Source organism: Scomber scombrus, chromosome 3 (assembly GCF_963691925.1).
Source record: "Scomber scombrus chromosome 3, fScoSco1.1, whole genome shotgun sequence".
NCBI classification, from domain to species: Eukaryota; Metazoa; Chordata; class Actinopteri; order Scombriformes; family Scombridae; genus Scomber; species Scomber scombrus.
This window is the reverse complement of record NC_084972.1, coordinates 17,393,776-17,418,258: the sequence shown is the minus strand read 5'-3', so window position 1 is coordinate 17,418,258 and position 24,483 is coordinate 17,393,776. Positions and strand designations below refer to the sequence as shown.

Here is a 24,483-nt window from a genome sequence, read left to right as displayed (position 1 = left end):
ATTGTTATTATAATACACTTCTAAAATTATAAACTGAATTATTTTAAGCTCAAGAACTGAGGATGAATTCTGTATTGTGACTACGGACAACTGGGTGACTTTGTTTACTTGCTGTGAACTGTATGTTTAAGATTTAAATGAGCTTTAGCTTGTTATCGTGTTTATTTTTTTCTGAACCAGAAACTGTGATATCTCTACAGACCCAACAGGCAATGTTAAAATACTGATGAAGTCACTGTCAGTAATGCAGCTCAAAGACTCATTTCCTGATAAAACCATAAAAAGCTGCTTTGAAAGAGATTTAAAACAAAATGACACACAGACAAATTAACTCATATAATAATAATAGTTATCAGATATGTTGCATTCAATATTACATGTTTAGAGTCAATTATTCTTTTGAACCTCATTCAAGTGGTTTCTTGCAGTAACATTTGGAAAATTATTAAACGATTGTTAATCTGTTAATCGTCAGTAGTTTCTATTTTTTTTAAGTTCAGTTCAGTTTCAGTGTTTATGTCATCAACATGAATAACTGCCACATCACACATTTATCAGGAAACCTTTTTCTTTTTTGGAGAAAAAAACTAATCTAAAAGTTATATAAATATAATTATATTATATATCATATTTATAATGATATAAATTCAGTCAGAATAAATTGAAGTAGCAATAATATATCAATAATATGTCATTCTGTAATCATGAAAAATCCAAAATGACTTTAAAATACACCTGCATACAATATAAGTATTAAAAAAAATGAGTCAAAGCAGTATTAAAAAAACACTTCAACAGAAGTTCTGTTACTGCTGCACATTATTTCTTGAGCATTAAATCACTCAAATCTCAAATAATATAAATTGATAAAATTGCATAAGAGTAATCCTAAGGAGGAGTACAATGCCCCATGAAGGCCAACCAAACAAATCAGGAATGTATAATATAACATAAAGATTTAACACTTTGCACTTATAATCAAGTGACCTCTGCTTAAAAATTAGTTTCTCTTTCAAGCGACAGCGTCATCGTGTCAAGCAACATCTTCCTAAGTCCTTGTGTGGAGTGCATAGAAGAAAATGTCTAAATGCAGCATGGGAAGGAATAACATTGGTTCATGCTGTTTTTTGTGTCTGCTGAAAGCTAGTATTTAGTGGTTTCTAACACTTGAAAAAAAAAAAAAAGTGTTTCTTTCTAGGCGTCTGTCAATAATTTACAGTAAAAATGCCATTACAGTTATTATGGCATTGACTGCATTTTTGACTGGCGATTTTTGTGTCCACAAACGACAAAATGTAATTTTTTGTCTTAGAAATGCCACTTTCTGTACTGATAAGTAACAAAGAACCCCTTTCCTGTTTCAATCCTGTATAAGATAAATACATTTCAATATTGAATATTGGAGGCCATAAACTATTTTAACTACATTTCCAAATTTTTTGGGCTATGACAGGGGTATTAAATAACAGCTTTCATTGAGATATTGCACTGGTAATATATTTCTTATAAATAGCACATGCAGCTACAACAGTGCCGCCAACTGTGACAGTTGGCTAAAGCTTTTGGAAGATACTAACTTTTAAATCTTGCACACATTCTAAGCATACAAAGCGGGCCATCACTACCTTTCCCTGCAGGCGCTGCCACTATCTTTTACACCACCATGGGAGTATCGGAGCACACAGAGCTTACAGACTCTGCATCAGACCTCCTTCTCTCTTTCTTGTCCTCCTGCCACTCCTCGTCTTCCTCACCTATTGGGTTCAACCTTCCGTTCTGCTCCAGCTGATCCTTGGGTCCCTGGAAGCCCACCTGTTTGTAAGAGAAGTCCTTGCCTCCACCCTCCCCCCTTTCTTGCCCCGCGTCCTCATGTGCTTGAGAGATGCTAACAGTTGAAGAGTGAAGACTATCTGTGGGGTCGTTTTTCTCCAGACCCTGACCAGGACAACAAGCACAGCGGCAGGGTGTTAGGTAGAGATAGACAAGAACCATAACTATACTGACCAGACATGCTACAAGAGTTGTGTAGGCCGTCTTCAGGTTCTCCAGCCCGCCGCTCATGGTGGAGTTAAACACCACAACAGTGACATACACAGTCTCATTGTAGGAGTCGCTGGTGGCGTAGCAGGTGTAGATCCCAGAGTCTCCTGCCTGCAGGGGCCCAATCTGGAGGCTACCATAAGCAAGCTTCACAGCAGTCTTGTTTGCCAGGGAAACGGGAATGTTTCCTGGCAGCGCCCAGCTCTTTGCCATATCCCTCTGCCTGGTGTCACAGTCCAGGACCAGGAATTGCTCCAGATGGGCTTCTTTATTCTTGATTCTGACCTCGCTGCAGTTCAAATAGAGCTTGTCCAGATCCATTATTGCTGTTTTTTCTTTCTGCGAGCCTGGTAATACACAGGTGTGGTCGCTCCTGAAGTCGGTGGCAGAGCTGAGCTCCTTTATGTTCCAGCGTGCAAACATGTCATGCAGCTCACAGCTGCAGGGCAGGGGGTTGTTGTGGAGGTACAGGCCATTTTTGATCCAGGCAGGCAGAGCTTGAAGCTCAGAGAGAGGCAGGGTTTTGATTCGGTTGGAGGAGACATCCAGCAGTCTAAGAGCTTCCATCCGACTTCGCTCCTTCACAAGCTCCAGGGGAAAGCGTGATATCTGGTTGTAGCTCATGTAGAGCCTCTGCAGGCTGGAGAGGCTAGAGAAGGCAGTGCGATCTATCTGGGAGATGTGGTTTTTATACAAAAGCAGCACCTCCAGGTCCTCCAGTGGCTCAAAGATGTACTCATCCAGCTGGCGGAGGCTGTTGAAGGACAGGTCCAGGTAACGAAGCCTTGTCACATACACAAATGCCTCAGAGGAGAGGAAGTTGAGCCCATTGTGGCTGAGCAGCAGACTGTGTAGCCTCATGAGTTTGACAGTTGTCCACTCAGCTCGTAGCCTGGTGATTGAGTTGAAGTTGAGGTCCAGCACAGATGTGTACTTTGGAAGAGCTGTGGGAACGTTGGTTAGATTCATCTTGGAGCAGCTGATGATGTTGCTGGCGCACACACAAGTCTTGTGGCAGTCCAGGGGGCTTCCCAGTAACTGCCCACTGACTCTAAGTGTTGACAGTAACAGAGCCAGAGGTAGTACTTTGGTGAAGCTGCTTCTTCTGAACACTGCTTCAGTAGTACGTCGGGAAAAGCAGAGCGACCCCCCCATCATGACAAGGTTATAAACTGTAGGAGTTTGGATATGTTGAGCTATTCTTCACAGTGGAGAGTCATGAAGCTGTAAGGACAAATTGTGCAACGAGATGAATCAATTAGCACTGTTTTAATAAAAATGAAAACTGTCATGCCTTTCCTTTATATAAGATTATAAAAATGCAAAATGTAATTCATGCTCTAATACACACGGAGGAGGTGCATTGCAGCATCAAGGTCCAAAAAGTTCTGGCTGCTCAGCAAAAAATGTCACCATAACGTCACCAGTGAAGCCTCGTGATTAATATCAGCATCAATTAAATTATAACATAAAATAATTAAGCGAATATTATTTGCTTCCTCCTCCCATCACCATCCCATTATCAGATCCCACCCCGTCAGAAACAGTATCCCATCAGTCAGAAAGTGTCTCACCCGTCGGTGCTTTATACCTTTTGTTGGTTTCTTAAAACGCGGAGAGAAAAAAGGGGGGAAGTCTTCAACAGTCCAGGCTCGGAGGTGATCCGCTACAGGACAATACAATCCTCTTCATGACAGCAGCAGCAGCGGCGGTCAGCGGACCCTCCTGTCCATCACCGGGACGAACAGGAGAACATACTGTATAACACAAAATGCCTGGAAAAGCCTGACTGCGGTCTTCACTGATGAGGAAACACAAGAATGTGATAGTTGATCTGAGGGGCGCAAACAGCAGACCAGGAGGTGTGTCACATTCCCCCCCCCCCCCTCTCTCTCTCTCTCTCTCTCTCTCTCTCTCTCTCTCTCTCTCTCTCTCTCTCTCTCTCTCTCTCTCTCTCTCTCTCTCTCTCTCTCTCTCTCTCTCTCTCTCTCCTCTAAAAAACACACATGACTGTAGTATAAGCAAAACAAAACAAAAACATGGCTTTGCACTGTATGAGTCTATCATTATTAGCAGATATTGCCACACTGAACTGGTCAAGTACAGTATTATTTATATGGCCACCTTGTGTCTGAAATCAGCTGCAGCATTTAAAACATTTGACCTATTTATTAAACATGTTTGGTTTTGATTGTCATGTACATCTAATGAATGTATTGTCTTCCAGATGACAAGGAGGAGGTTTCCTGAAGGTTGCTTGTTCCTTTTGTCCTCTCTTTTCCTCATTAGATTATTAATTTGGTCCTTATCATGATGCAATTTTTTCCTGAGACAAAGAAGGGGGGTCCTTTGGGATGGTTTAATCTCTCTTCCCTTTAAGGTGGCATTATCTTGCTCATTCAGTGCAATGATGTCTTTTATGATGCAGCCCTTCCTTCTGGTTCATCTTATTACTCTGGTGAAGGACAGGGCAAATGCTCATTGTGTGTGTGTGTGTGTGTGTGTGTGTGTGTGTGTGTGTGTGTGTGTGTGTGTGTGTGTGTGTGTGAGCCAGCTGCAGCAGTCTTTAGCACAGGACGTGATGTGCATTTATGTGAGGGATCAATATGGAGAGTTCAGAGCAGCATGTGTGGTTAACATAAACAGCCGAGTCCTGTCTCGTGAACTCAGTTATTACATTATATTAGTGAGATATAACCATGAAGCACAATTACTTGTAGCATTCGTTTTAGTTATTATGTAATTGAGACTTTTTGTAGGTTATTCTATCTCGACTTGACCAGTCTGACTTTGTTTTTTAGCTTTTGAGTCACGGCCACATGAACCTGCTAATAAGCTGCTAGTAAACATCTGTTAATCACTCATTCCTCCCACTGTGTGTATTTGTGATGTTTACAGCTTCTCTTGGCTGAAATACTACAGCCCCTGCTTTTCTGTGTAGTTATTTGGTTAAAAATATGCAACATGTAAGCAAAAAACTGCAAAAATGATTGGACTGGAAAACTGGATTTTGACTGAAGGAAAAGCAGGACTGACTGCAGATGAAGGCCCTCATCACATCAGTGGATATTGTGCTTTTGCAGTCATCTGCAAATACATTTTCAATTAAATTAGTCTAAACCAGGTGCTACAAAGTAAGCCTAGAGCTTTCAAATCCCCTGATTCCTGTCCGAAACCACTTCACTTGGTTTGTAATTCAATCTTGATATGAATGCATTGTGACACACACCAGCAGCCTTGAGATGTATTTGTAAATGCATGCACATATACAGTATATGACTATACTGGCTTCTGGAAAGTGCTACACTTAAATTACAGCTGTGACAGCTGTAATTTATTTCTGGCATCAGGCAGATATGGAAAGATCAGGAAATGATCAGGCTGGATGTACTACTACTGCAACAGCAAGGAAACAGAATCTGAGACACTGGTTCTGAAAACTGGCTTTTATGCAGAAGAATGACAGACAGGTGAGCAGGCAGGAGACAAACTCACTGAGTGCAACCTTATGCCAATGCAACAGGGTGGAAAATGCTAGAGCACACACACTGGGTCTATGATGGGAGTCTAAAGCAGAAGAGGGGGCAGAGGGCGAGGATGCAGATGTCACCATGACAGATGACTGTGCAACTCAAGCATAGGTGTACATTAAATCCCATGTCATCAATCTTCTGGCCACAAAATCACCTCACACAAAAACCCTCACATAAAAAGAAAAGATGAAATGGTGCACAGGCCTGGTTGCTACGGTGCCAAGGTTAGTAGGTGAGGGTGGTGGAGTGATGTAGATGAAAGCAAACAGTGAGAGCTCCAGGCAGGATAAAATTATTGTCATGTGGAGACATTTGGAAGGTGGAGTGAACAAAACAACACAACATGATTCACAATACCTGATTAAAAAAACTTCACAAATGTGTCCGTATGTGCACACATATGGCTCATTAAGATTTATCCAACCATGTATTAGAAACAGTGCCAAATGGCAGTGAGGTAAACACAGAAGGGAAGTTGTGACGCCAAGTGGGAGCAAAAGGTTGACATGCAATACTAGATAGATGTTGACCTGCTAGTCTTTGTTCAAAAGGTTTAAACTGTGACAAGAAATCAGGGCCAAGATTTCAATGGTGAATTGAGTCACACATGAGGTCTCACTTACAAGACAGTGTTACAATGTGCAGATACTGCTTACATCCAGCTGTCTACAGAAACCTTAAATATATTGAAATGTAAACCATTTTTGTTTTAAGTGGCAGACATTTTGGTTTATGCAAAGGTAATAAAATATGTGCATTTTTTCTCTCTGGATATGAAACCATTGTAAATATTTGAGGAATCGTTTTTCTCTTTTCCCTCATTCTTCTTTTAAACAAATGAAGCCAACTAGCCAACACATTAAACAGCAGATTTTTGTCTATTATCAAAGCCTTTCTGTGATCACACTATCAGCTTACATTACAAGTGAATAGTAATTGTGTGAAGAATGTTAATTGTATTTCTTCCTTAAAACAGCAAATTACTCAAAAATGAAACAAAACTTCAGCAGTATTGCGGAAGAGTGTTATTGTATTTCTTAGAGAGCATTTTATCTTTCACAACAGCATTTGAACAAACATGAAGGACAGTACCTTCACTATTTGGAGCACTTAAAGGACTCAAGAATCACGTTTATTATAAAAATACTTCTAAATCTATCATGTACACATTTTCAGTATCTTTAAGTTATTAATTTGTAGACTACACCTCCTCCTGACGCTTGCAGAAAATACATTCATGTGTATAAACTTGTAAAATGATGAAAGCTCAATCAAATACTTCTCGCCCAAAAATGAGAAACCAAAGAGATTACACACAGATAGAGGTGTATGAATGGTGTATGAATGAGCTAATCTCTTGTGCTTTAACTTGAGGCCAATTATCTGATATAATCATTACTAATCTTTATGCTGGATGTCTGTAGGGATCCATGCTTTCATCCTTTCTCAGATCCATCTCTATTACTGTACATTGGGGATCTTTTCATTTTGACATTTTCTAAATATACTATCTGTTTCCTGCACACTGCTACAGTCTGTGTTTGCATTAAAGAGAGCAAATTTTGGCCTGAAACACTGTATTTTTTTTGTAAATGCAATCAAAATAAATTTTACAGTGTTGGGAGTCCGAGAAAGCAGAAATCAGAAACATATGGACTCTTGGACACTTGGTCAAGAAAGATGTGTATATGTGTTGTGCACACTGTATCTATTATTTTATGTCATCATATGTTTTGTCCTATTTTCTGGGTCAAAATCCCTTTACGCCGAGGTTGCACTAATATGTGTTAGGCATGGTACACTGTGTTGCAAATTAAAATGTTTGAAACATCCAGCTCTCACTTCTCTCTACAGAACCACATACTATATGTGAACTGTATTGCTTGGACTGAACTTTGCAGGCACAATGCATCTGCAGCCTCCACTGTATAATAATGTGACATGGATCTCAGTAGCAGTAATTACCCACCATTACCAGTGAGTGTTTTTAGCATTACGGCATTGATTGTTCTCCCAATGTGCAGCTTTGCCTCCACAATATGGGATACCAATGTGACCTAGAGGCCTTTTTCATGAGGTGGAATTCATAAGTATGCTATATCAAAGCTCTAAAATCCATAAACCATCCTAACAAATGACATAACTGATTCTGCTTTGCAAAGCCATAATTATTGATTCAACACTAACACACTCTCAGTGATGAATGTAGTAATATTTTGGATGCATTGCTGCCATTACACTGTTTTTTGTTATGATTTTAGCTACAGAGTGAGTCATGTAAACCAAGCTTGGATTAGTACCCCCAGAGCCCAGAGACCCCAGAGTCCATGTCACCTCTCTAAAAAATAAATAAATAAATACAATAAAACAACACTTTTTCTCCCATCATTGAGGGTCACTTGCCCATAAACTCATTTCTCAATGTTATAACAGCCTCTTCACAAAGCTGATTCAACCTGATGTGTATAGGCTACCACATAGCAGGGTTGATTTAGGCAGTGGCCTTGTGAATAGGCGTTCCCCTCTCAGGAGATTAATGGTTCCCCTCTGAATTATAAATAAGGTGCAGCACTGGTGCAGTGGCTGCAGGTTGGGGTACTATCAAACCCAGCCCACATCGCTCTATCAGATGAATGAGATCAGCTTCTTATCTATGGAAGAGCTCTGCAAATTTAAATTGACTTAAGTTTAAAAACTGAAACTGAATGTGATTGATAGTTGTTGGTAATCATCCATATTACAGGTCATTGTGATGATTGGTAATCATATTACAAATGTGATACCATGATTTCCTGTGTATCATGTATTATGTATGTGTAGATCATGGCATCAAATGGCAGCTACTAGTTGCTTTTAAATAATGTTCATATAAGTTTAGGAATCAACACGACAGGTCTTTGTTTTGGTTCGTTTGGACTTAACAGGTTCAGTGATTAACAAATGAGTCTCAAACTTTTCATATAAATAGCTCGAATTCTGAGTGACTGCAGTATAAAATTCCATTATACTGTCTATACAGTATGATCACTATGTGAGATAGAGTGAGAGTGTACGTTTTTTTTTTTTTTGGTTTTGGTTTGGTTTTCATGTCTCACTGTTGGCCTAGAGGTAAAAGGTAAAACTATTTCTTGACTTTGGAATTTATTTAGAGGATACAGGCAGATTTATAGTTAATTTTACAGTGAATTAAATTAAGTCATATATTAGTCATATACATCAGTCAATGATACAGTATTCCTAAAAAGCCAAAGAGAAAATAGACAAATCTCAGCGCTAAAGCTCTCTGTGTGAAGAACAAACCAAGAATAAGAACGTTTTAATGGTTCCTTTGGGTTAGAAAATAACAATTAGGCACTGTATAATCCTGCACAGACACAAAACATGATCATAGTACGAGCTGAACTGGACTTAGAGTCAAATCTCTATCTAACAAACACATGACAGAAAATCTCATACACATCCGTGTTTGCATTTTGCCACTGTCTGGCATTGCTATATTGCAGTTATTTTTATGTGCATGGATATTTTATTTCTATCTGATATTTATGTTTAAGTTTGTCCAGCCATAAGATAATGCAATGATGCAAAATAATTCTTTGAGAAATTACTGAATGTACTGGCTGAAGCAGGCAGCTTTACTGTAATTCATGCACAATATAGTGGACACACTGCCACCATCTGGCTCAACCTGCATGTTCACAGACTTGTCCAAGATGCAAGTTTGTGGAGTTATCCGCAAAACTTTGAAGTATGAGCCATGACTGAACCATGAGACAAGAGTGTTTATTTGAAACTAAAAAAGCACACACTTTAAGTACACTTTATTTTCATATTTTCTCTTCTCATACACTCATTTCCACAGTTGCCACTCACCAGTTTTCACTGAAACACTGCTAAAATAAGATTTGACCTCACCCTTTATTTCAGTACTTCACAGAATCACTTTAACAGATTCAACTGCAGCTATTGATGGTAAACTTTCTGAATTACAAGGGCTCCCCCAAATTTACAGAGGACACCTCATCATCAAAAGCACATTTTGAACGTACCGTATTTTACAAGCCACATACATTTGCATCAAAGCAGCTACATGCCTGAAAGTAATTCAATATTTACAGATTCCAGTGAAAACTTTTACTGTTTAGTTATTTTTATGGCTGCTTCCAGAGGCACAGTGATTCAGAAAAACTACTATTACTCATTGTGCCTGATATGGTCAGGTATACACATGATATTGTCTGACATTGTGTATAATTCCCACTTCCAAACACTACACCAATCTCAGGAATGATAACGCTGCAGACTGGTGAGCACTCATTGGAAGCATTAATAGAATAAACTAGCAGATATTCTGTCCTGGGTACATAGTCACTTTGTTTTAGTTGTTCCTCCATCCTCTGTTTGACTGTCTGCAGCCATATAAACCTTCCTCCCCAAGTGTCTCCAAGGTAACATTCATCACGATACCTTTTATCACCAGTAACATCACTCCAACACATTTCTAATTTTACAAGACCTCTAAAAATGTGATGTGACACGTGCTTGTGTACATTTCATTAATGTGAGATGCTCACAAGACATTTGTAAAAGAATCCGTGCAACAGTCAAGTTATGTACTGTGGAGCTTCAGTGAACAATTTCTTTGTGCTTTTTTCTTTGATGCTATTAAACACAACGTTGGTTAATGTTCTCTCGAGCCTCGGTACACCCATTCTAAAAGCGCATTTGAATTTGAGCTGATTGTTTGTGTAGGTTGCAATAATTATGTTTTGGTAAATGTGATGGCATGATTTTATTTCTGAGTGCAGCTGATATTTGTGCATCCGTATCTATGGGTAGTTATTATTGGCAGTAGGGGCTCTCTGGGGTTAGTGCAATGTCCTTTGCTATTTCTGAGTGCGAATGTGGAGTCTATTTTCAAGGTTACCATGGAAACCATTGTATTTGTGGTGGCAGTGATTGGTGCTGCCGGCCGAGCAAGACTCTGCTATTTTTGTCATGAGTCAACACCTGATACACACATTCACAAACACACACACGCACACACTCAGGTGTACATGCCTGAATACAGATGTGAGCAGACAGTTACAGAGTTACACAATGCACAAAACCACATCACATCCTTGCATTGTCTTTCCACTCATATACACTGTTTGAAGTGATACACAAGCGTGTGTTTGTTTCCTATCTTCCCCAGTGTTACAAGATATCTTGATACATCTTCACCATGACAACAGTAGTAATCACTGTCCATTAAATCGCTCCACCCAACTGCAGCGTGTTTTCTTATGTTCTGCTGTCCAGGCATGTGTCATGTTTGAAGTATTGAAAGGAGGAGACAGGTGCTGTTAAGATGTAATCAGCCAGGTTTAGAAATGATAGTAGGAATCTGATTACAAAAAGTGGTCATTGTTGTCTGCTACTGTGATGTGTGATATTTGTAGGTCAAAATAAGAAAATAGACAAAAATATTTACCACTAATATGTATTATCTATATAAGTGGTTTATAATGGTAAAAAATGGCAAAATGGTAAGTTGGCTGCACCAATGGTTACTTTTGTCATTGATCAATCTAGCAATTATTTTCTCCATCAACTGGTTAATCATTGTGTCAGTAAGTTCAAAGAGTAGCTGAAAAATTTCCCCAAGCTGAAGGTTAAAAATTACTGTTTTTGTCCATCCAAAATCCAAAAAGATTCAGTTTACTACACATACTGTCAAAGAAAAGCAGAAAATAATCACATTTGAGAAGCTGGAACCAGAGAGTTTTGCTTGACAAATGACTTCAATGATTAATTGATTATCAAAACAGTTTTTGTCAATGGACCAATCATTGTAACTCTAGCATGTAGTGGTATATGTAAAGTAACCAGTTCAGTCATAGCTGACTCTATTGTTCCTGATGCTTTTAGAAAACTGATACGTGGGCTGAAAGAAATAAACTGTATAATATTTAAATCTGAACAACCTCATTCTCACAGTGACATAATCTGTGATATTATTCAAATAAGCCTATTAGTGAACTAGATTAATCAATCAATTTATGAGAGGTGCTGCAGAATCAAACATGCTTTTTAATGGCAAAAGAGGTGCAAGATGTGATCTCCATGAAATGCAAATGTTACACGTGTTATCATTGGGAACCTTACAAATGCAAATGAAAAACACCTAGGACTCAGCAGCTCCATGCCCGCTTCTTCAGTAGAGTAGCCCTACCCATAATAGCCCAGATTTCATTGTCCTCTGCAGACAGAGCAATGAGATGGACTGTATATGAAAAAGATCACCGTGGCAACAGAAGCCCCAGTTTGAGAAGCTAGGATGGTGGAGGCTGAGGCCTGGCCTAATCAATGCCTCACTGTCTCAGTAAATCTTGTACTGGAGGACACTCCATTACTATACCCAAATCATTACTGAATGACCAAAATATATAAGTATGGAGGAAATGTGAGGAAATAAGGGATTAGAGATGAGTGCGAGGTGGCATGCATTATGTGTATGCTTGTTCGCACAAGGATTTAACACCAAACGGTCACTTGGAGGTAATTATCAAGAATATAAGTGTTTAAATGTTTACACTCAAATGTATAAAAACAGCAAGATTAAATGGTTACTAGATTTTTAGATTTAGCTCTGATTTCAGATGAATTTAGGCTAAATTGTGCTTTAATCTGAATATTAAAATTAGCAATCCAACATTCCTGCACTACTGTTGTATCTCTTACAGTCCCACCATCTTGCTAACTTGTTAATGTTAGCATACAACATGCATGCCTTCAGTTAGCATGTATGTTGGTAATTGCTATGTTCACACTGCAGTGTCTTTTATTTTGCCATGTGTTGCCTTTATATTCTGTCTTAATGCATGTTATGTTATAAAGCACTTTGAATTGCCTTGTTGTTGAAATGTGCTATAAAAATAAATTTGCCTTGCCTTGCATGGTGTAGTAACATTTAGTTAGCATGGTTTCTTTCTAACCATGTATGTTTTTCTTTTTTCTTTTTTGAAAGTCAGGTCAGCATTTTGCATGTTAGCACAGTAAAGGGTTTATCTCAAAGTACTTCTAGCTGAAGCTGTCAGGAATTTGGTACTTATTAAAGTATCCTCTTATAATTTGAACTGTTCAGTGGCTAAAAATGTTTGACCAACTGGCAGTACAAGAGGAAACGTCAGAGAATCATCAAAGTAATTTGATTCAACCTCTGACCATTATCTTATCCAAATTACACGACAGTTGAATAGTTTGTGAGATATTGAGGAGTGTTGGACTATATATCCCCAGTATTTACATCACACTGTATACAATTTCCCTAATTTTTGAGGGTAACACGACAGTGAGGACACTAGGACCCTGTGGAGACAGAAGCATTGGTCCTGTTTCTAGTTGCCTCCTGCTCCATCTCTGCAGTTACTGTGTGTGAGTGGAGGGGGAAAGCAGAGAGTGAGCTGGTGCCTTTACAAGCATTTACATCAGCATCGCTGCTCAGAAAAACCTCTGCTGCCACAGCTGTAGTCATCCAGGGAGAGGATGCACAAGGCAGATCAAGGGACGGAAAGAGAAACAGGCTCTTACAGTGGGAAGTACCTCAGCAGCATTCACAAGGTAGAGTGATTGATGTCCACTGTGTACCTCAGCAGTGGGAAACCAGGTTTTCATCCTCAGAGACCAAAGCAGCAGACAGCTGCATCAGGAAATATTCTGATTCAGGTACATAATGCTCTCTGCCTTGTTCTCTCTCTTTCTGTTTCTTCCCCTCACGCTCCCTGATTCTGACCACATTTTCTTGCTCGTTCTCATTCTCCTCATCTAATCTGATGATTATATACTGCCGAGTGTAATGAATAAATCTAATTCAATTGTAATGTGAATATATAGAAGGTGGGCCTTGCTTTATACAGTGGGTGTAATGCATTAATGATTAATATATAAATGAGTAGGCGGCAAGACATGACTTAACCAGGCAGTGGGGTTAAACTGAATTGGGAGTACCCCTGTGTGTGATTTAGAGACTTTGCTTACTGTGGGCAATCATTCATGATGAGAGAGGTTAGGGCTCAGTTTTTGCCCTGATTCCGACTGTTAAAACTGAGAGCGAGACAGAGCACCCTGGGCTTTTGTTACATCTCTGTCTGAAGGCATTTATTGCAGTAAGCAACTGGATTTTCTTCATCTGACACATGCATATACCAGCAACCCCCATGTCTGTTTGTCGTCTGTAGAGGCTAAGCACAGTTGATATGCAGACAGCCTCTGCTACCTGTGAATACCCTCAGGTTTTCTATTTGAAACAGTAATGCAGTCAAGCCAAGTGATCAGGGCTTTCTTAGTGGCAGTTATGCTAATATGCTACATGTACAGATGTAAAAGCTTACACACACAAAAAAAATCACTGAGTTAAAATTTTACCCAGTTTGAGTCAAAATAGCACCAACACAATACTGGGTTAATGTTACATAGAAATGCACTAAGGGGTTTTTTGACCCAGTTTAGTGTTATTTTTCATTTTACTGTTGGGTTATTTACCCAAAACTAATGCTTGTTATAGTCTACTCCGTTCTCTTTAAACTTGCATGTCATGGTTTGTTATTGATAATAACGTGTGTATCTTTTGAATATTATAAGCCCTTCATTTTGTACAAGAAACAATGTATTTCTGACCATTTTTATCTAAAGCTTGTTGTGTGTACACTGGGTCAAAATAACAAATTGCTACTTGGTAATGAGTGCAGTGTTTTTTTTAGTGTGCATGCATATAATCTTAGATCTATGGTTTATACATTAGCAACTATATTTTTGTGAGAAAACATACTCATACACAGTCAGTTTACACCTGTTTACGTATAGATCTATATAAAAGATTTCACAGCAGATGTCATGGAAGGGCTATTACCTATTTAGTGATAGGATTGGCTTTGGGGAATTATCTTGTATTCATGCATTAACAGGATGTATGCTTGAAAAGTATTTGGCCTCTGCAGCTTCTCAGCAACGACCACACTGGAACTCTTTCACTTTTTTTCTATATTAATACAAGTCTAAAGAAAGTGATCCAAAACCCTTTATTTGTATTTAACTACAGGACCAGTGTCATCATACACATGTGCTTTGGACATTTTGATTTGGTTGCAGAATTAGGAACTATGACCTGTTCAAGTGGCTCAACTCTGAATGAATTCTAATTGTTCAATCCATTTACTCACTCAGATGTCTGAGCTTCCTGCTAAAAAGGTGGCAAATGTCCCTGCCTTGAATAATGCATACTTGCATGAGTTAATTGGTTTGAGGGTTGGCTTTGGATTACCTTATCAGTAAGATTGCCTTAACAGAGATTTGAGAGGCTGAGGAGGATTTTTATAAAACTTCATCAGGGTGAATTAATCTTAATAATAGCTGCAAAAGTGAGACTTAGCATGAGCAACTGATTGGTGGGATTCGTTCATATAAACCAGAAGTGCAAAAAAGAGGTTGTTAGGAACACAAATGAATATAGGTACAAACATTAACAGTTTATTTTACTCTGTCTTTCTTTTTTGTTTCTTAGGGTATGATATGACTGATGTCAGACATGAAGATTTAGTAAATTTATCAAATCTGAACCTCCTGACGATCACATCATCCTTCGGACTACAAGGCAGCTTTTGACCTAATTTTCAAGCCGCTGTTCTCTAGCCGTACTTCCTGGCTGTGAAGGATGGGTGATGGGCCTGTGACTGATTCTGCCTGCCTGCCTCATCCCACCCTTCAATGGAGCCAACGTGGAACTCCTCCCACCCACCTCCACAGCTCATGTCTAACATGTCTGCCTCCTCTCTGCCTGAGGGCTGGGCTCTGTCCCAGTCGCTAGCCCTGCTGGCCATGCTAGTCATGGATCTGTTGGCTGTGGTGGGTAATGTGGCTGTCATGGCAGTCATTGCCAAGGCCCCACAGCTCCACAAGTTTGCCTTTGTCTTCCACCTGTGTTTGGTGGACCTGTTGGCAGCCCTGGTGCTGATGCCCCTTGGCATGCTCTCAAGCCGAGCCTTTTTCGGAGAGGCCCTGTGCAGGAGCTACCTATTCCTCAGTGTGTGCTTCGTCAGCGCTGCCATCCTTTCTATCTCCGTCGTCAATGTGGAGCGTTACTACTACATCATACACCCCATGCGCTATGAAGTAAAGATGACTGTTGGCCTAGTAGCTTCAGTGCTGGTGGGGATATGGGTCAAAGCACTGGCCATGTCAGCTTTGCCACTGCTCGCTTGGTTCCTGCAAGGTGGAAGAACTCCTCTACTAGAGGGTAGTGGGGTTGGCGGCGGAGGAGGTGGGGCTGTTCCATCTCCCCCTGCTCAGGGTCACAGGCGCTGTTCACTGCATTGGACAGGAGGAGGGTCAAACCGTTTGGCCTTCATGGTCCTCTTTACTCTGGTGTATTTCCTGTGTCCACTACTGGTGATTCTTGTTGTGTACTGCAATATGTTTAAAGTGGCTCGGGTAGCAGCCATGCACCATGGGCCTCTGCCTACGTGGATGGACACACCTCGGCGTCAGCGGTCGGAATCACTTAGCAGCCGCTCCACGATGGTTACCAGCTCCGGTACAGGGACCGGGACAGGAAGAGCAACTCCGCAGCGCCCCTTTGGGGGAGGAAAGGCTGCAGCAGTGTTGGCAGCAGTGGGTGGACAATTCCTTTGTTGTTGGCTGCCCTACTTTACTTTCCACTTGTATTCAGCACTGGCAGCCAGCCCTCCAGCCATGCTGGCCTCTCTGGAGGAGGTGGTCACCTGGATTGGCTACTTCTGCTTCACCTCTAATCCCTTCTTCTATGGCTGTCTTAACAGACAGATCCGGGAGGAGCTGGGCAAGCATCTGCCTTGCCTGTTTCGTCGAGCAGGGTTTGAGATGGAGGACAGACTTCCCAGCCGTGAAGGATCCATAGAAGAGAATTTCCTTCAGTTTCTTCAGGGCACTGGCTGTAACTTGGATCCTCAAAACTCTCACAGCACCTCCAGCCCTAAGGGGGAGGCGTGCTGCCCCATGGCTCAGTCCCAACCACCTGAGCCAGCACAGGCCATACCCATTGATTTCCGTATTCCTGGACAAATTGCAGAGGAGACTTCAGAGTTTATTGAGACTGAACAGGTCAAAAACAACCATATATATACAGACAATTAAGTTTTTAACATCTTTATTTTCTGAAAATCAGTTTAGTTTTGATCAAGTGTTTCAGGAGTCATTTCAGTGAAAAAAATGTTGAAAGCTGGCCAACAAATAACTGTTCATTTAAACGACTTTAAATTGTATATTTGAATCATTGCACTTTGCCTCATCAGTTTCCATCCTAGTTTTTAAAAACAGTCACAATGACACAGTTAAATGCAATTATTTGAGATGCATTTCAAACTGTTGTTTGTGAACAGGGAAACTACTGCTAGAATTTAAAAAAATGGCTGTATTTTGGCCTTCCACACAACCGCTCAGCTCTGTACAGTAAATGACTCAGTGAATTATTATTGATGTAACTTGTTAAAGCCTTTTTTAATTTACAAAAAAATCACATTAATTATTATTTGATTATATGAAGGTAACTAAATAGTTTTCAGAGTTTAATTTTTTCAGAATATTCTGTTTGATCTCAAATTAGGGAACACTTGCTGAAATACACAGGCCCCCTCTCTTTTAATTACTGTATTATTGTGCAGCAATGCTCTGCTATTTCAACGAATTGCCTTTGGTATTAATAAATGAAGATTAAATAGTTCCACACACAAACAGAGAGTTCAAATTTTAATGCCAAATAAGTCATTTCTTGAGACTCTGGAGAGTTGATTGTTTTTGAAAGTGATTTTGTAAATGATTTGGTACTGAAGACAGCAATAAAATACACAAAATTATGATTATAAAAGAGGACTGATTGAAGGAAAAGCACTGCTGTCACTTTTGATTGGTAGTTGGGCCTTTATTTTCTTTACTTTCAGTGATAATGCCACAACTCCTTAAACCAATCTGATCATAATTGGATTAGAAGGCATACATATTCTGGCCGAACTGTCATGGAAATGTTTCAAGTTGTTTGCAGCTAGATATCTGAATTGTGTATTTGGTTGCAACTCAGTTTAGGATTTAGATTGAGTTTATAACTAATTTTAAGGGTCGCCCAGCTTTCTGCCATGTGGTCTATTTATCAGTGTATGATGCACATGATTCTTTTCCTTACATCGTTTGATGTACTTAACTGTATGTTATGTTTAGTAAAACTGTATAAGTGTTGGTTGTGTATATCACTCTACACAACCTTTTTTCTTTTTATTGGTAAGTACTTGTTATGAATTTCATTGCAAAGAGGCTGATGCATTTTGACCCATATGCAGTAACTGCCTTCTTTGTGTTTTTTTCAGCTGTGGAGATTATTATCCCAGAAGAAGAATACATTTAGATTTTTTAACAGGGTTTTTACAGTACCTCATATGCAGGGGGGGAAAAAATCCAGTCCTGCGCAGTTCCATGTTATGTATGATTCCTGCACACTATTTCAATGTTACAACAAGATTTCCTTGTTGAGGTTTCATTAGAAACGAGAGTGCAGCCTTTGATACGCTTTTCAACTTGAGCTTGATGACGAGTTGAAGTAATATTTTATAGCAAACTGTTAGGGATAATACTACATGTGGAAATGTTTTATTGAAACAGGTCCTTTCTTAATGTGGATACAGGGTTTTTAAGATATTTTTTCCAAAGGTTGTTTTTGAGTGACAATGCCAATCCAAAATCAAACTTGAGCTTGATATGTTCTTTTCATCTCTAAATCGTCTAAATATCCTGAAACTGTGAATGATGTTGAACGTTTGTGTTAGGGTTTTCACTTGTTCAGAGATTGTTTTTTTTATGCTGTGAGTAAAATAAAAGAATGACCACTGTACTGCAATGATACGAATGTGTTCTGAAAATACATGGCTAAAACTTGAGTGAGAGATACTGTTGTAATAAAGAGTTTCTATGTTTGTAAATCATTTCCGATGCATTCTCATAATTCTCCCTAAAGTATGAGGCTTCTGTCACAAATAGTGATACCAAATATCTGCCTCAACATTTAGGGTCTTTATAGCATCTTTCACTCAACATCTCAGTGTTCTGTATTTGTACTATGTCATTCAGTGTGTGTGGCATTATCTCCCTGCTTTGCTTTGATATCCCACTGAAAAGAGGAGGGTCGGAGGATGCAGTTCAAACACTTTGACCTTAAGGTAACATTTAAACTTTAAAGGCCAAAGCCACTGGTATAACCTTCATCAATAAGAAAAGCCTAATAGACAGAAAAAAAGATTTGTAAAAACAATAAATTAATTTAGCACCATTCCCATCTGTTTTCTCCCATTGCTCAGATATGGAACTAATCTAAGTCTCTTGAGAGCAGAATAAAATGTAAATCTGTCCTGCTACTGTTTGATGCTATGTTTCAGTTGGAAGATGCTGGTGCGTGACAGGCCTCACACCTCAACGATGGACCTCAGTCAAACCGCCCCCAGCTTCGCCAGGCTCTGCCATCCCCATGGCAATTATTACCTAGTGACATTTCTCAGTTTTGTAGTGGGCGGTAGGAGGAGCCTGCTCTATTGGGAATCCAACAAGACACCCTTATCTGGGACTTCTTAAAATATATTCCAGGCTAAACTAGATCTGACATTTGTTTTTGTTATTTTATCACAGCCTGGGATTGCTTTTGTGAGTATTTTCATACTATATTTTTGCGATCCACATTCTACTGTACTCTGTGTTATTACCTGTGATTGCTTCCTGGAAATACTGTATTTATTTACTTGAGTAACTATAGAATATACATTACCAGTCAAAAGTTTGGACACACCTTCCCATTCACTTGAATGAAATAGTGTGACTGGTACTGTACATGAAACACAACGATACATTCTAATACAAAAGGTGCTAATGTCATAGTCCAGATTCAGAATTATTTCATGTTGCGTCAAATGTACTCTGTATACGCAGACTTTTAGCTTTTCATTTACATAACTTTTGTTTTTTCAAATGTAACAAGTAATTGACCATTGTGCTATTTTAAAGTAATACGCTTAAGTAGTTATGCTGATAGCACCAGATATTAGTAATTAGATCTAACCTGATGGCTAGAGACTAAAGAAATGCAAAACAAAAATCGATTTTAGAAAGCCAGTGGCAGGTTGGAAAACAGTACAAGGCAAGACTGTAAAGTATTTGTCAGTATGTACTGAGTGCTTGCAGGAGGGCAAAGAGCATTTAGATGGAATGGAATGATGAACAATAGCCTTGAGAGTGTGTCCAAAAGAGGAAATGAAAGAGGGAAGTGAGATGATTGACGTGAGTACACTGAAGAAAAGACAACATACCAAAGGAGGTAATATGTCAGTTTATTAAGGAACAAAGATTTTAAAAGACCTCAGTGGAATCTATACAAGCTCAAAGCTGGTATGATTGATATGTTTGGGGTACTTGGGGGCAGTGGAACAAGCTGTAAAAAACACACTGAAATATTGTATATTGTATATTGTAATAATTGATATTCATGGACTAGACCCTGTGTCGCTATCAAGAGGGCACATGATTATACCGTATAATGCTGTTAGCCATATGGGATACAGCAGCCAAGGTAAGATTTGGTTTCAAATGAACACTTTGGGAGATTCAGAACAGCAGTCCTTAATGTATTCTGCTGCCACTGTAAGGATGGAGAGACCAGCTGTTCAGTCAAAATCTTATTTCAGTTGTAATTTTTATTGACCTTGTCTTGTGAGGGCAATATTGGCTCTCACTATACAAACCCAAAAAGTTGACTGACTCCAGACAGAGGTTGGTCCTTTACATCACATGTATCATGCCGTTGTTTATCAAGACGAGGTGGAAGGAGATGGACAAAGGGAGTCACAGTCGGATTCTGTGGCAGGAACAAACCCAGACGAACACATAAAAAGGGAGGACATGACAGTATTTGTTAAAGAGTAAAAGAGAGTAATGATAAAGTAAGGAAAACACAGATAACTTCATGGGGAGTGTATGGTTCTAAAATATCTCGTGTGTGTATGAATATAAAGGCACAATAGATACTGGCACAATAGCTATGTAAGAAGGGTTTAAGCACCACTTCTGAGGAAAATCATCAGCTATTGCTTTAATTACAGACCAATTCACAAAACACCATACTACTAGTATTACAAGCTACATGTGGCAGCACCACACCCTTAACACTGTCTACTGATCAAGTTTTGTTAGTTTACCATTAAAAGTGGAAACTTGAAAAATGCTTTGAAACTTCTTTGGTTCCAGCTTCATAAATGTGAATACATTCAAGTTTCTTTAGGCTTCAGTGATAGTAAACTGGATATCTTTGGGTTGTCAACTGGTGGTCAGGACAAAACAAGAAATCTCAGTTTGTATCTTGCGCTTTGGGAAATAGCAATCCTCAAATGTTCATGATTTTCTGACATGTTTTAGACCAAACAACTAAATCAATTAATCAAGAAAAAAATCGATAGATTAATTGATGATGAAAATAATCACTATTTGCAGCCCTATCCAAAAGTATGTAAAATACTCAAAACAAACCCCACCTTTACAACATTAACAAATAATAATAATCCCACTGCACAATATACAATAATACAACACTGAAAGGTGCCATTCTGCCTTCATAATGTGTAATTTTACTATTGCTGATATTATAAACACTTGCTGATACTTCCTCATTGTTACTTCAGTGTAATGTTGAATGCAAGGCTTTACTGGTAATTGAGTATATCCTTACATTGTGGTATCACTATTTTAACTGGAGTATAAGATCTTAATACTTCTTCAGCTCTACTTTGAGGGATTGTCTTTTGGGATTGTTCCCAGCAAAACAAGAGCAAAGTTACTGTTAAATTTCCCCATGCCTCCTTGTGTAAAAATGACAGTTATATTCAATAAAACTACTTTAAAATCTTGCTTACCCCCATCTGGAAGGCCAGTGACTGAAAACTCTGTTTCTCTGATTTGAGGTAGAGTGGAAACATTTCGGCCACGGTAAGTGTAATTTTCCAGATAGAAAGGTCATCTTGGGCTCAAATTGAAGTATATGAACTTGGGTAGTTTTCCATATAGTGATAGTATAGTTTTCTTAGAGTGAGGCAGTGACATTCACCATAAAGTGCTGGAAAATAATCATTTTTGTTGTGAACTTGTCTTTTTTGGGGAATGTTGTGGTAATATTTAAAAAAGAATGTCAACAAGCTACTTACTTTTCCCTTTATTTCAGGATACATCCCTGCCAAATTACACACTTACATGAGTATTTATGCAATTATATTATAGCACTTTAATAGTTTGATTTACATAATTTCACCAGAAACATGTCCCAAAAACATGTCCCTTTAAGGCCAAATTCGTCAGTTGCGGGTGTTTCTGTACTGACTAACAGGAAATATTGTGAAAAAGGTGTCAGACCTCATCCTGAGGGCTGGCCCTGACTATCGGCTCACCCTCTGCGTCTGTCGACATCTGACTGACATGTCTCTACTCTAATTTAACAATAGCGACCTTTGAACCTCCACACGACCACACAGCGGGCGGCTTCTTCAAAACTTACACCTTCTTTTTTGAGGAAACTGCCTTAAACACACGCAGTCGAGTAAAGGTGAAACTTATGGACAGCTTTTCCAGTTATTGGGTTATTCCGTTAGTTACCGTTAAGGTGTAAGTTAAAGCTAACGGCTACTGACAAGAAGTAGTTAATAACTGCTAACCGAGATGAACTCATTTAACGTTAGTTTGTAGTGACCAGCTAACGCACTAACCTGTATCAAATGTTAACTTACGAGACATTTCCCAGCTTTACAAGTGACGTTAATATTAGTCAGCAGGTCTGAGTATGACTGGTAAATCGTTGGGTCGCTAGCTAAGTTATCTCTTGCCAGTTTAACTTACCGTGCTGTGTGCTGCTGTGTGTTTTCTGCAGGACATTTCCTCTCTTCCTCTTGAGCTACTACAGTCTTCATCTGCTGCCAGCTTCAAGTCCTCTGCAATGTCAGGTGGTAAGTCAACAAAGCAAGTGACACAGTGCAGACTTCTGTCAAGAGCAATTCAACTCAAATACTTAACCTAGTTATTGTCGAGGTTACATAACCCATAATGTTATTAAGACAACTGCTTACCTCAAGTAGCTTAAAACTCCTTCAGAGGACTGTGTTGGCCACTTTACATCCTTGAGGTGCCTTGCAGTAACTAAAGTGGCTTGTACACCCAGTGACACCGGCTTTATTAGTATTGGAGTACTAAAAGGCTGTAATAAATGTATTTTATATTGCCCAAATACATAATTATAACTTTATCTTTATGCTTTACAAGCTTAACACACCACACTATCTTTAGACAATTCAGATAAGGAAAACAATACACTAAATATCCTAAATATTACTGAAATATGAGGTTTGTAGTAAAAAGGACTAATATTTTAAGTCGTATGTACAAGTGTTGGGAACTGCCTGAGTAAAATGCAAAAGTACATCTTTTTGGATAACACTCAACAGCAGTTATATAGTCTCTATGTCAATGCCTTAATGACTTTTCTTCCTAACCCATCTTTCTCAAAGACAAGCGTGCAGGGACAAGAGGTTATCCATCAGGTTTAGTTGTAAATGGGTTACTGTGGGCCACTCTAATATTGCATTTTAAAACAGATGAGTACAATGCTTAACCAAGAATCAAGTGAGACCCCCCCCCCCAAACAGTGCTCAGTTTCAGTTAAAGCAAATAATTCAGTTATAACTTAGCAAATAATCACTCTACAGTCCTGTGATTAGTAGAACCAGTGATATTAAGCCAAATGTCATGACTATTTTGTGAAATGCTAAAATAATTGCGAGTTTATCAATGACAGTCTTTGATTGCAATGTCTATGTAATCTAATTAGAGAAAAGCATGATTTGTTAAGTTGGCCTTGTTGGCAAATTGCAGCTCAGATTACTTATGAACAGGCTATACATGGAAAAAGAGGACACTGGGGGTTTTTTTTCCCTTTTTTTTGGCGTATGGCCTCTGCAAACAGAATGCTGAATTCCATGAGCTTTGCTCTGAAGGAGTGAAAAAAAAATCCCCAAGCAGCTATTGATATGCACAGTGGTCTCATTTTTAGCAAAAGGGTGTGCAGACAGAGAGCTTGACCAAGCAGCAGAGGCAAAGAGAAGCCCAAAGAGGGAATAACAAAAGCTATCAGGGCAACATAATTGCCCTCTGTGTGCAGGTAAGGCATTGAGAATGTAAGTAAATCGGTTTTAGCTAAATGTGTTTCATGGATTTCATTTTTCTTTTAGACAAAAAGTAGGCCTCTGTTTTTTAGCCTTTGCTGCTGCTGCTGTACCAGATGGTGAGCGTCAGCTCACTCAAAAACTGGGTCAGATTTCAGAAAAGGCTGGAGACACCCTGAAACAAGATTTCTTTTTTTCAACTTGGCAAAGATAAATCTTGATTTCTTACACTTTTGCCAGGCACCCACATGATCTTTCTTTGCGAGGTGTCATGAAGCTCATTTAATGTTTTTTTGAATGTTTTATGTTGCGGTCTGTTCAAAATCTTCAGGGCGTAGCTTGAGACTGAAGCTCAATAGTTTGTATTCTAATTGCACAACAATCCTAACAAGCAATATTGTATAGATTGTACTTTAGTTTTAGATAATAGTATTATAGGTTTAAATGTTTTTAGGTTTGAGTGTTTCAGATAGTTAGCCACAGCTATATGACTAAATATCTGCTCCACATATCATATTTTAATATGTTCTCAATAAACATTGACAATTATGTTGATCATGACTTGATCATGTTCAGCCTGTATAGTAACTGCAGATGTCAGTTTGTTTTTGATCATAATCCTTTACAGGACAACATTGGTGGAAATGAATGAATGAATCAGTTAA

At 39.0% G+C, this 24,483-nt stretch overlaps 4 protein-coding genes across 5 annotated transcripts in view; 2 read left to right on the top strand and 2 right to left on the bottom strand.

The window, feature by feature from the left end:
• Nucleotides 1–24,483, bottom strand: part of bysl (bystin-like) — a 169,466-nt gene that overhangs the window by 124,525 nt on the left and 20,458 nt on the right. The gene's annotated exons all lie outside the window — the stretch shown is intronic.
• Nucleotides 1,459–3,195, bottom strand: LOC134003892 (amphoterin-induced protein 1-like). Its single transcript, XM_062443252.1, has one exon. It carries the CDS (start codon nucleotides 3,193–3,195, stop codon nucleotides 1,654–1,656), a length of 1,542 nt encoding a protein of 513 aa, XP_062299236.1. The 3' UTR covers nucleotides 1,459–1,653.
• LOC133977978 (G-protein coupled receptor 61-like) lies at nucleotides 15,321–16,724 on the top strand. The gene has a single exon (XM_062416287.1). The coding sequence runs from the start codon at nucleotides 15,321–15,323 to the stop codon at nucleotides 16,722–16,724; it is 1,404 nt and encodes a 467-aa protein (XP_062272271.1).
• The window catches only part of ampd2a (adenosine monophosphate deaminase 2a), a 31,344-nt gene continuing 28,998 nt past the window's right edge, over nucleotides 22,138–24,483 (top strand). The window contains exons 1-2 of one of the 2 annotated variants that reach the window (XM_062416598.1): nucleotides 22,138–22,209; nucleotides 22,531–22,606. In XM_062416598.1, the coding sequence (XP_062272582.1) occupies nucleotides 22,597–22,606 (10 nt within the window). In that variant the 5' untranslated portion in view covers nucleotides 22,138–22,209; nucleotides 22,531–22,596. Of the gene's footprint in view, nucleotides 22,210–22,530; nucleotides 22,607–23,458; nucleotides 23,815–24,483 lie in introns of those variants that run through there. The other variant, XM_062416599.1, reaches the window with a different exon arrangement.

Coding starts and splice junctions, on each gene's coding strand:
- LOC134003892 (XM_062443252.1), bottom strand. CDS start 3,195: ATGGGGGGGTCGCTCTGCTTTTCCCGACGTACTACTGAAGCAGTGTTC.
- LOC133977978 (XM_062416287.1), top strand. CDS start 15,321: ATGGAGCCAACGTGGAACTCCTCCCACCCACCTCCACAGCTCATGTCT.